Genomic DNA, 12,842 nt, shown 5'->3' on the forward strand with positions numbered 1-12,842 from the left:
TGAAGTTCTATGTAGGAATAATTTCTTGCCAAGATACACCAATGAAATAGTCGCTAAACATCATCATAGTAGGAGAAATAAACAAGCATTGCAAACTGTACACACATTTGTATGATCAAACATTTTAAGTAGACGTCAGTGGCTGTATTCACCATTCACACTTAGGCTAAAGTAAACACCCTTAAAGTTTAACAAATCTCCTATCTAAGTGAATACAATTTAAGGGAAATACTTAAATATTTATTGAGTTAAGTGAAATGTGATTGGTGAATACGGTTACAGCTTTCCATTTTAAATAAATCTTTTGTAGAAACTAAATGTTATCTTTCATATTGAAGGCAGGAAAGAAACTGCAGACATAACGCTGAAAATAGATGAATGTGGAACGGCAAAGATGACATACTATGCCAGTGAATTTGTTAAGTTTATGCCATGTTTTAATGGTCTATCTCTTCCAATTGTCTTCCTCTTCCAAAACTAGAAATGTCCAAAAATTTCCAAATCCTTTATTCATTTGAAAACCAGACTTTTGGCCAAGCCCAATGGTATCCACCGATATTAGGAGGGTTATATTAAAGATCTGCATAGTATGGTGGGTATTTAATTAATATACAGTGTTAAAATTAAGGAGGATATTAATTAAAACGATGAATGCACAAATTATGCAAATGACCACAATTGTTTTTGTTTCAATAGTTTCGCTTCCAATTTCACACAATGAATTATGTCACACTTGTGAAACAAAAATAAAGTCTAATAAGCGTTTAAAACACGGAACTTGACATACAACATCAGATCTGTTGTTGCTTTCACATTTGATTGATTTGACGCCAAAGCATACAGCTTTTACTTCTATTACTCAGAAGCATCGTTGTAAACAGGTATTGTACTTTTTCTTTTTGCCTTAAATTATTATTTTTTTTACATCAAAAATATTGTTTAGATATTTTGCCCTACTCTAACATACGTAATTGTACTTACTACTCTGTATATAAAAAGTATAAACAATCAGTAATTACGGCCAATTGTTTACAAATTGTTTTTGTATCTATTACAATTAAATCAAAGCTGGGCAAAACATCTGACCAATTAAATTCCTTGATGCAAGACTACTTTAGTTAGTTAATGTTACATTAAAGCAATATGCACAAGAACAATTCCAATAACCTTTATTGATACAGGTTAAAGCATTTGATCTTTATTAGACAGAGCATGTTCATACACCAATTTGTATTGTGATAGCTTCTCATGACTACTACAACTGAAATTTTCGGATAATTGAAAAGGTCTTAAGCTCTGCCTACACTATCAAACTTAATGTGACAAAAAATGTGATGTGCCCATATATGGATATAATATCATATCACTACCATATTTGGGCATATCACTACCATATATTTGGGCACATCACACTTTTTTTGTCAAAGTAATTTGATAGTGTAGACAGAGCTTTTTTCAGATAAACCCGAACTAAAAAAAAGACTTAAAAATTAAAAAAACCTATCAATTTATTTTACAGTTTGCAATTATCAATTCCAATCTTAAAGATGAATACTACCATGTTGAGTTTGTTTTTGATGTTTGCTAGCAATATGGTATCTGGAGACAACATAACAATTTTTCCTAATTTGACGATGATGACCACAGATTCACCACGAGAAAACAGTGCTTTTATCATGATAGTCTTTGTAACTATCTCACTGTTTACTGTCACTTCTTTCATCGTCTCTCTACTGTTCTGTTGTTATTGGAAATGGCATAAAAAGTCAAAACGTACGATTCGATCTACTCAAGCTGTGAACACTGGCAAGAAGTCGCCAAAACAAATGAAAATGCACTATCAAAACGCTCTCTTTCAAAAGAAGAATAACGAAAATGTTAAATGTACAGAGTATGCAAAAATCTCACAACCTGAAGAGGTGGAATACACATATGTTGAAGCAAGCCCGTCGAAACAAGAGAACTATTATGAAAAACCTGTGAATTGCAAACCGTTGTCTTCAACACTCAACAGCAACGAGTGTTATGTTAACGGGATGTTACGTACAAATAAGAAAAACAAACCCAAAAAATAAAAGATGTGTTTTCCATCCTGGAAAATACTATGCACGAGCCAGCAAAGTAAAAAAATAACTTTTAGTTTTATAAAAATCTGAATAATTGTTGAGGAAACCGGAAAATCATTTTTTTGAATTTCGAAACTAAATTAATTACATTTCATTGTTTTATTCATTGAATGAAAGTTATTGATATTTGTTTTTCGTAGAAAAAAATTTCTCATTGTTTTTATGCGCATCATTTAAATCACCAAATATAAAAGTATATATTGAATCAAGCTGTCATAATTTAGTTTAGACTTAACAAATGAAGCTATTATGTAGTCCTAGTATTTCGTTTCTCTTGCACTACTCTAGATGGTGAGGATACCTGCAATGAAAGAGAATAGAGCCATGGGAAAATGTTTATGAACTGTACCATTTTATTCCTCACCTTGTTTACCTATTTTAAGGGTAGCCATAAAAATGAGCAATGCTCTTTTGGTTTTTCCTTTCCATTTACTTTATAATTTATTCTCATGCAAAAAATAAATTGAAAAATTGAAATTTATTATTTGGATACAAACTTTTAAAGATTAAAAAATACAGCAGTAATTTGTTCAGGGAAATGGGTTCTTGCGTCCATGTCTCATCAAGGAAAAATAAAGTCAAATTCCTATGCAAATATTACTGTTTAATATTTTATGTGGGAATCCATCATTTGAGGATCATCATTGCAAAATGAATGTAATGCGTCTAACTAACAATATTGGTTCCCAATAATAGTCGATTTAGAGAAAATACTACAATTTGGGATCCTCTGCATGCTATGTGTCATTATAAATATAAGTTTCATTCCTTAGTCATCATGTTTTCATCCTTAACATTCTTATCATCCTTAGTCATCACATCACTATATCTAAATATATCTGTAATAGTATCGCATAGCTTTAGCCTATTCTCATTCCTGGTTATTTTTACATTGATGACCGAATAAATATTATTATTATTATTATTATTACCGCAATCTCGATTTCCGTCATCTCAATTTCCAGAATACAGTAAACCCCTATTATTAGAGGACACCATTGGAACCCAACAATAGGTCTTCTTAGGAGGGGTTTTCTCCCAGAATAGTGGTTGGCCATAGTTAGTTAGTTAATACATATACACCTCATTTCATTTTATGGAAAAATGTTCCAAAGGAGTGGTTCTCTACTGTACTATAACGTTGTTACTGCAGTTTAGAAAAGCTTTTAATTTTGTGATTTTTCCAAAATCTGATGTGCCCAAATATGGTAGTGATATGACATCATTATGTCCATGGGAACATCACATTTATTGTAACATAAAGTTTGATAGTGTAGTGAAAAAATATGTTATTTTTCAAATTATAGACAAGATACCAACATAATTTTTGCAAAATTGTGTAAATTGATGAAAATATAAGAGTAGAAATAAGATTTTAGTTCTGTGAAAATAAAATATTATTTTATTGTCAAAGAAAAATTGTGTAAATCTATTTGTGAAAGTGATCTCGTCATCATAACCATTGTGGTGTTTATTGGATTCTTTAATAAGCAATCGTACCGATAATTAACAATAGTTTTCACCTCCCACTAACACTAATTATCAACTAACACAAGATAAGAAGAGTAATTACCTGAGAACACTGTGACTTATGGTATACAATACAAGATTCCTGCCTTAGTAATTATGGCTTGATATTAATGAGAACAGGTAATTATAATGTTCAAGGAAAGACGACGATAATATTTAATTAAAAATACTCTAATAATATACACTGATCACCTTGAAAAAACACATCAACATTGTTAAAGTCCTAACTTCATGGTTAAAGTAATTTGGTTGAATTTTAAAGCATGAAAACAAAGTCATGAGATACGAACATGATATTCTTGACCACATTGTCTATAAAATTCACATTGAATAAAGGATATAAACAATAATACCCATCTCAAAGGTGGTAATCCTGTTCACAAGACAAAATACAAAAGATGCTCTACATAAAACAAAGTCTTAAACAAGTCTTTGGGAGTGAAGTGGTTTTTCTGTTATGAGCCTAGACACAAAGAAAGAAATATCATACTTAAAAAACCTCAAGAAACCAAAATAATGCATTTACTTCATTGTAATGTGTAGCAAGCAATAATATAAAAATGATGATGATCAAATAAAGATCGAAACGTTAAATCATGGCTTGCCTCTCATTATTTGTTATACTATGTTATTTAAACAAAATTATGCTATATATATTACTAAAACTTATTTTTCCTATTTATTGCAGTACTTAGTATTAGTATCATTATTATAATAATATTACAGCAAATTCAAGAAGATCATCGTTATGTAAAACAGTTTACGCCAACGATAATAATATTGCATGTAATGCATTTAACAGCTGTGATAAAGAATACTAAATATATATTTTATATATAACAGACATTAGTAACGGATAAGTAAGCACATGTTTGGTGAAAGTAGTTTGGCAGTGGACTGTTGTAAACATTGGATATCTACAAGTCATTCTTAACTCAACTGAGTCATACTTAACTCAACTGATTCACTCCGCAATATAATATGCACGACACCATGGAATATATCTTGTGGGTGAACTCAAAACAGATTGCATAATACTTTTTTACTTTAAAACTAAGGTAAGAATTATAATATATTTGTTTATTACGACAAAACATATGTTTTGATTGTAAAGTAATTGCAATTCACGTAAACGTGTACTTTATAATGTCATTTATCATTCAGTTAGGTGAGGGGTTGAAACAATTGTAACTTTTGTGAAATTTAAAGCAGTACATAAAACTAATAATATAAATGAATACAAATTAGGCATTTTTTCATTCTTTAGATAAAAAGATCTAATAAACTGTGTTTTATACTCGATCCAAATCATGAACAAAAGTGCTTGATAGAAGACGTTTGACGTCATTATTATGGTAATTAAATTCAAGGCTATTTACACCACCTGTCCCGCATAAAACCTAAATCTATGCACACTCCAACCTGCAAATAATAAGCTTTATCCTTAGAGCAAAGTGTATTGCCAGTATTATTATCATCAATGCGCTGTAGACAAACAAAGACCAGGCTGTGAGTGAGTGAGCCCTCTTTATTTAATTGGTTTAGCAAACTTGCTGGTATACAAGTATGATATTTAGATAGTTCATTCTGCCATATGATAGATTGGTGATGAGTGTATTCAGTCGATATGTGTACAAGATCTCCAATACATCTATTCTGTGAAACTTTATTGTACAGATGCTAATTTCAATAATATTCTTTAATGAGAGAGAACATAAAATCTTTTTCTACTTGGACATATAAAATAATTTTGTTCTTTCGTGGAATATTAAACTGTATCCGGTCTATAAGGTAAGAAAACACTTTTAATTATTTTAATTAGAAAAAGTATTGAGTTTTTAATTGTTAATCTCAAATTATTAACAAAAACTTATAATTTTATAAAAGAATACTGATTATGTTTCAAATGATGTACATAATATTCAACTCCCTTTTAAACAAATTACGCTGAAATAAGAAAATAACTATAATTTAAAATTGGGTTCAGTTCTTTGATCCAAAACCATTACTGTAATTGAAAATATAGATTTTCAATTATCAAACCAAAATTGTTTATTAATAAATGAAAAAAGACCACAATTTTCCTGAATAAAAGACATTTCATTTTAGGAAGGTAGACAATAGTTAATATGCAGCAGTCTGCTATAATAACCTGTTATACAAATTACTGTATGAACCGTGGGCGTCCATAAATAAAATTAACATTTTTGCATCATGTAACTATTGTTCATAACAATTATATTCACCTCATTTGAATAATACTACGGTTTGTTTATTTAAAAATATCCATATATGAATTCTACTAGAAAAATTATTTATAAAATAAAAAAAAGTACTTAAATTGCGGACGTCTAAATTGCATATTTTTATTGTCTCCCACTTGGCCCGTTTATTGAACTCTGTGTTCGCCTTAGACGGTTTTTGCCATATCACGACAAGAACCAAAAATCACAAATAAGTTTCACATAAAATAACCTATTTTTGATTGATTTATTTCTAGGCACACAGCCAAAGTTTGCGTGATACTAAAAAGTTAGTGTTTATTATCGATTGAAAAGTGCCAATATTAAAAAGACATTCACTAGTACATAGGGTTAGTTAGATTATAATAACTTGTATGTCTAATTTAATGTTTTAAGACATGCATATAATGAATATCATCTCAGGTTAGAATCTTGTGCATTTAAATGATTATGCAACTAATATCCAATCAAATGATCTTCCTTATCGTCCTAGTAAGTAGGCCTTTAGTACGCAAAGCAACTAAACACCAATTTTTATACAATAATTGTTCTGTAGTGTAATAAAGTAATGTTATCATTATATATTTATTCTTTCTTTTGACTGGATTGCATTTTCAGTAAAGTATCATAGTAGGTCTTTATTAATGATTTGATTGTACTTGGGCTCCTACAGAGATTGCTAAAAGTGTTTATTTTTATTCCTTAAGGCATAAAAGGCAAATGAAGTGTAGTGCTGCTATTGGTGAAAATAGAATCAAATTGTTAGTTTACTTATTTTATATAATAATAAATAATAATAATTAGAATTGACTGTTTAAACATAAAGATTGATTGTGTTTTAATATTCATTTACAGTATCTAATTTGATTGGAGTTTCACCTTACAACTACAAATAGGATTTGAATCTAAACAGAAGAAGTTAGGCATCCCAACATCATCATTTGTTATTCAATGAAACACGAGTATCTCTTACCATACTTAAGCGATTGAGAACTTAACTTTTGTGAACGGCTGGTACTGTTTAGACAGGAGTGTGACCAATCGCATCAAATCAACTACAACAACACAGGGTTTTGTCAAAGGATCATTACTCGAAGGTCAATAGAGTGTATGAAACAATTGCAATTGGTACATAAGCTTAAAAACACATTATATTAGAGGAAAAAGGAAAGGTGGCTGTGTATTATACCATATTGGTATGGACATTTTCGACAAGTGTTTACACAGTACAACACGGTAGCAGACGACGTGACAAGGTGGCACAACTTAAGTGAATTCCAAAGATCATTCACAGCTTCAGTAAGCAAAATATTGGTTGATTAAATATAATTGAGAGGTGGACAAATTAAGATCACCGATGCAAGTTAAACACAACCAAAGAATCAGTTTAATTTAAGGCGGGTAATATAATGTGTTTACATTGAAATTACTCATGAGTGATAAAGGAATGGAAGCTTAGTGGAGCCGAAAACTTTCTTTCAAGACGAAAGGTAAACACAATCAGGAGCTGACTAAATTTGCCGTTTTACACCCAGTTTTTAAATCTGTACTTGAAGACCTTGATCTTGTAAATATTTATATTAAAGGTAAGATTTTAATTTCATCAGAAATATAATTTAAAATGTCAAATATACTTTGGAATATTACAATCTTGCCTGGTGAAAGTATCATTTGAGTAACAGTTGACAGTACTGCAAATTATAATTTGAATGACAGTATGTTTGATTTCTAAAAATATCTTAATGAATATCTAATCTTCGTGTTATTGTTTAAACAGCTTAGCGTGTGCCCCACAGGGTTAATATTTACCCCCATGGGGTTATAAAAGCAACTGGTATGAATTCACATTATGACTATATAGGAAGTATATAACCTTTACATAGATACTATTAAAACATTCTAACAGGCTATATTTCTATGTCTTTCTATAGGATGGCGGAGATTGGTTTTTATCGACTGATGATAATCGCAATCTATGTAATAAAAACTATGGTACTAGCCGGTCGTTTTTCTGGCACTCCACAAGATGCAGAAGTTAATGAATCAGCAGATGCATTGTACACATGCACGGTACAATCGTTAGGTGTTAACGAACTAATTAAATTTTCCAAAGATGGCGTTAAAATAGAACCAGGGCTAGGTAAATGGGAACGGTTCGAGGTTGAACCTCTACATACGTTTGTAGTAAAATTGACAATTTCTTCAGTTGAACGTTCAGATCGCGGTAGTTATTCATGCGAGATACGTACAACAGATGATGACCTTGTGGAGAAATCTGCAGAGGGAATGCTTACTGTTTTGGAAATACCAGGAGACAATTGGCCAAGTTGCCAAAGCACTGCTGCATCAAAGAGTTCGCATGTTGAAGGTGAATCTGTGGAGCTAGAATGTATCTCAGAGGAGACTAACCCATTACCTACCCTAAACTGGGATATAGATGCCGACGTGAAGGACTCACAGATACGGAATTCAACAGAAAATGGCTTCTTTTCTTTACATTACAGTTTTATTACGCAACAGAGTGATAACGGCAAAACATTTAAGTGTTTGCTTCAGACAGCGTTAGACGCGGGTGTTAATCGTGAATGCTTTTATGGACCAATTTCGGTTCAGTACGCTCCAAATGTAACTATAATCACTCAAGATTACTACACCGGTAAAGAGATGGTTTTAATTTGCAATGCACAAGCAAACCCAAACCCAGCTACATTTTCTTGGTCGTTTTCAAAAGCGCTTGATGATACGCAGCATAAAATAGAGAACAATAATCAGATTCTACGATTACATCATTTAAACCCAGAGCACGACAACCTAAATATAGAATGTACTGCTACCAATACGGTAGGAAGTCGTAGCGCACAGTTCACAGTCATTTTTAAAGATGAACAAACAACAAATTATCCAATGGAAAACGACCCTGTACAACAAGACGCAAACACAAGCATGAGTAACTCTGATGCTACAACGGACGGCCTTGTAGTTATTCTCGCTATAATATTTATCTGTTTGTTTTTTGTTGTTCTCGTACTAGCAATTCCAATTTGTATAATAAAACTTCATAAAAGTCGAATGGAATTAAATCAAAGTCAACGTGAGTTGCCGCCACAACCTAGCGGTTACTACGATCAATTCAATAACTTTCACATTGGACATCAACACATGCAAAACCAAAATACGATGGGTTATAAAACAATGAACAGCAGTAACGGCAGTGAACATAGTTTTCCCGTTTTTGAAAGTCGTACATTGCCACTAAGTCACAGACTTCCACAAACAAATAACATTAGCCAAGACTCGTGGGTAATGACGCTTCCTGTACGGCCGCACACGGAAAGGAAACTCACACGTCATAGAAGCGTGGAAATTCAAGCGTCAGAAGACACTTGTCCTATATATGAGGAACTTGGGAAATCCCGGGGGAAGGCTCGCACCGAGAGCAAAAGCATTATGACGGAGCCAACATCAAACCATTATGGAAGATCTGATACAGTCTTGGAAAATATTTGTGAGGAAAATGGAATAACCAATAAACTGGACAAAGTAATTGTAGCAAAAAGTCCAGAATTGAATCCGGAATTAATAGTATATGCAAAAACTGAATTTGTATAAATAACAGGGACTACAATGGGGATAGAATAAAGGGGGTTACTAGTGGGATACAGTAACAGGACTACTGCGTGAATAGAATATAGGGGTTACTATTGGGATAGAGTAAAGGGGGCTTAAATAAATTTAGACAATATAAATAAAAGTTTTAATATAAATTTATATTTTGTATTAGGAATAAGATAATTTTTTTTTTTAATATTACACAGATTTTTTTTTACACAATATCAGCTAATAATTTATTGAATGGCAATTGTACAGTATTTTTTTTAATATTTTTTTTTTCATACATAAATTATGATATAAAAAGTATAGTTTTAATATGGAAAAAATATGCATCTATAACTTCTTTTAAATGTAATAATAAAACATGGTTTTTGTTGCACTATTTATAAACACACTCTGGAGTATATTAATAAGTTCACCATGAGTATATAAACTCCCTATTACATTTTAGGAATAACTTAGGCTTGTTTGTCACAAGTTAGGTTCAAGGGAGTCGGCTTATTCCCAGAGAAATACAGTAAAAAATCAACTTGACTACTGTATATATCAAGTTGAATTCTTTTACTTAATATTTATCACTGCAAACAAGAAAAACTATACTTGTATGATTAATGTTAGACATTATAAAATGATTTTACTGCAAACCTTGCATGTCATAAATTGTGTAGATAAAAGAAAGTACATCACAGTGTCACCGTGGCAGTCTGTTATCAGCTGCACTTTTATATTGTTTTTTTTTTATTATGTTGCAATAATTCAAAATACCATCATGAATATTCATGAACAAAATCTATGTTGTACTTGTAAAGGTAAAATAGATTGGTGCTTCATTAAGGAACATTTTCAAGAAAATAAGTTACTGTAATTATCTAATTATTTTGTTAAAATTATAATATGATTCCAGTCGAAGCAGTCTAATGAAACAACATTTATATTAAACTATTTTTTTTATCTCAAATTTGAACAACTCAGAATATTAGTTAAAGAGTACTTTACCTCAGATACTCAGAAAACATTCTTTTACTATTAAATACAAGTGAAAATGTTTACAAAATTAAACGTTCATAAAAAATTGTAAACCTTTTCACTTTGATACTACTATCAGTCACAACAAAAATGATGCATCTATAATACAGTATCACCATATATAGCAATGTTATATTCTAAGATTAGAAAGAAGTGATGCCCATATATGGTGTGCAACAGTTTTTGTAGGTCTACCAAACAAAATCAATATCTTTGGGCCTAGTTTATGGTACATAACGTATTTGTTTTATTCAAGTTACTGTAAGAAAACATTATTATCATATAAATACTTTTTTTGCTAAATAAAAGAAATATTATTATTATAATCATCAATGCTTTTTATGTTTATTTGCATATTATTAGTGATGTTCCCAGAGCGGAAACCAACATTTTGTGACGGACTCAGGATTTTAATATAGAGGAAATTTTCTTTTTTAATTTTTTATTTTTTTAACGTAAAAGTTCTAAACTTAATCTGATTCCCTACTAATTGTCTAAACTGACTTATTTATAACTGATTGACTAGATTTATTAATTTTTAATTTTTTTAACTTAAAATTACTAAACTTGATCTGATTCCCCACTAATTGTCTAAACTGACTGACTAGATTTACTTTTGACTGCTCCAAGTTATGAACATGTCACAATGCATAACAAATTGTGATATGCACACTAAAGCACGTAATCAAATAATATTTGGGTCAATATTAATTAAATGAAGAATATTCAGCAACCGATAAGCTGCTATATGAAACAGACAGAAGCAAGAGTCAGATATTCAAAAGTAATGACATCTTTGAATGGTTACCAGCTTTTGAAGTCAAATAGCTTTTAAAGGAGTGTTGAAATACCAATAGGCCTAGAAGTCATTAGGCCTAGAAGTCATTAGGCTTGCTGTCATTAAGCCTCAACCAGGGCGTTCAAACACCATTGGTAAACCAGAGGTAACACATCATACAGCTTTATCTTGAATTATAGGCTGTTTAAGGAGTTAAAATATGCAGAGAATTAAAATTCACCAATAATGAGAATTGTTTTTAACAATTTAAATTGAACATAAAAAAAACAAAAAACCATGCAGAAACTAAAATTATGAGTATATTTGAAAGGAAATTGAAAAATATAATACATAGCTATATTTGATTTTATCATCTTTTTAAGAAAAACCTTGTTTTATTTTGTTGCAATAAAGTCAATCAGACTACTATAGGATATCAAACTGACGACAGTGTTTGAAGAAATCGTTATGCAAAGCTGAAACGAGGATAAACTGCGTTTAGAGTCACTCACGTGCAAGTACCAGTAAAAGGTGTTTTACAGTTCCATGTCATTAGCTTTCAACGTTGATACGATCAGTTTACATTGATTAAGCATCTTATTAAGCATCTAGTATTAAGAATCTTATTTTCACCCATATTTTCTCAATAATACCTACTGTATATTCAGTTGAAATCTAAATTCTAATCTGGCATTTTACTGCTAATTTGAGATGACAGGTCACAGTTTCTTAATTAATTTTTGATTGAGAATTACCACTACATCAACTTAATGACTTTGCTCTCGGGGAAACCGTAAAGATATTAAAATATTACACTTTATTTCGTCAACAATTTTATTGTTTTCAATTACAGTAGAATTTTACGTACCCTGATTTTCCGTTCCCTGGATTTTATGTCATGCATAAAATGACTGAAAACATATCATACAATACTAATAATAATACTATATTGTTTTCTGTGTATTTTTCATTCATTAAAAGTTTGTGCGTTTCTATGCCTACTCACCCTTTTGAAACGTTTTCCCGTCATTCTAACATTACTCTTTCCACGATTTGTTTCCATATTTTCTGTTTTGGGCAGGATGATTTGTTATTATGCTAAAGTCTACATTTTTTCCTTTTAAATTTTTTAAAATTGGTTTATCCAGTTTTATTTTGGTCGGTGGTCTTATCTAGGCCTACAGTAGCTGTACACAAAATATTACTACAGCCTTAGCTATAGAATCTAGTATTTGTTGGGTGGAGGCGGTGGGGGTAAATTTAATATGAACTTGGATTTTACGGACCACACATTTTTGGTCCCTTACGAAACGTTAAATGTAGATCTAACTGTATTATAAAAAGGAAAACAAAAAATGTTAGTGAAGAATCGACCCTGAATGAAAGCAATTTTAATAATTAGTACCTTTAAGAATGATATTTTTTTCTCTTTTAGTTAATAATAATGTATTCAAATTAAAACTACTCTAGATACTAGTAAATAGCCACTTGTGTTGAATTGAGTCGAAGATGTAATCGATCCGCAGC

The 12,842-nt window shown here is 30.9% G+C and overlaps 2 protein-coding genes across 3 annotated transcripts in view; one reads left to right on the plus strand and one right to left on the minus strand.

Moving 5' to 3' along the window:
• The window catches only part of LOC144851656 (uncharacterized), a 44,639-nt gene that overhangs the window by 5,265 nt on the left and 26,532 nt on the right, over positions 1-12,842 (minus strand). The gene's annotated exons all lie outside the window — the stretch shown is intronic.
• Positions 5,252-10,863, plus strand: LOC144851665 (cell adhesion molecule 2-like). Its single transcript, XM_078709239.1, has 3 exons — positions 5,252-5,447; positions 6,755-7,485; positions 7,831-10,863. Exon 3 carries the CDS (start codon positions 7,832-7,834, stop codon positions 9,506-9,508), a length of 1,677 nt encoding a protein of 558 aa, XP_078565365.1. The 5' UTR covers positions 5,252-5,447; positions 6,755-7,485; position 7,831; the 3' UTR covers positions 9,509-10,863.

The sequence above is a fragment of the Antedon bifida genome, chromosome 9 (assembly GCF_963402885.1).
Source record: "Antedon bifida chromosome 9, ecAntBifi1.1, whole genome shotgun sequence".
In the NCBI taxonomy this organism is placed as follows: Eukaryota; Metazoa; Echinodermata; class Crinoidea; order Comatulida; family Antedonidae; genus Antedon; species Antedon bifida.

What these genes read in the sequence shown, in the direction of transcription:
- LOC144851665 (XM_078709239.1), top strand. Translation starts at nt 7,832, where the DNA reads ATGGCGGAGATTGGTTTTTATCGACTGATGATAATCGCAATCTATGTA.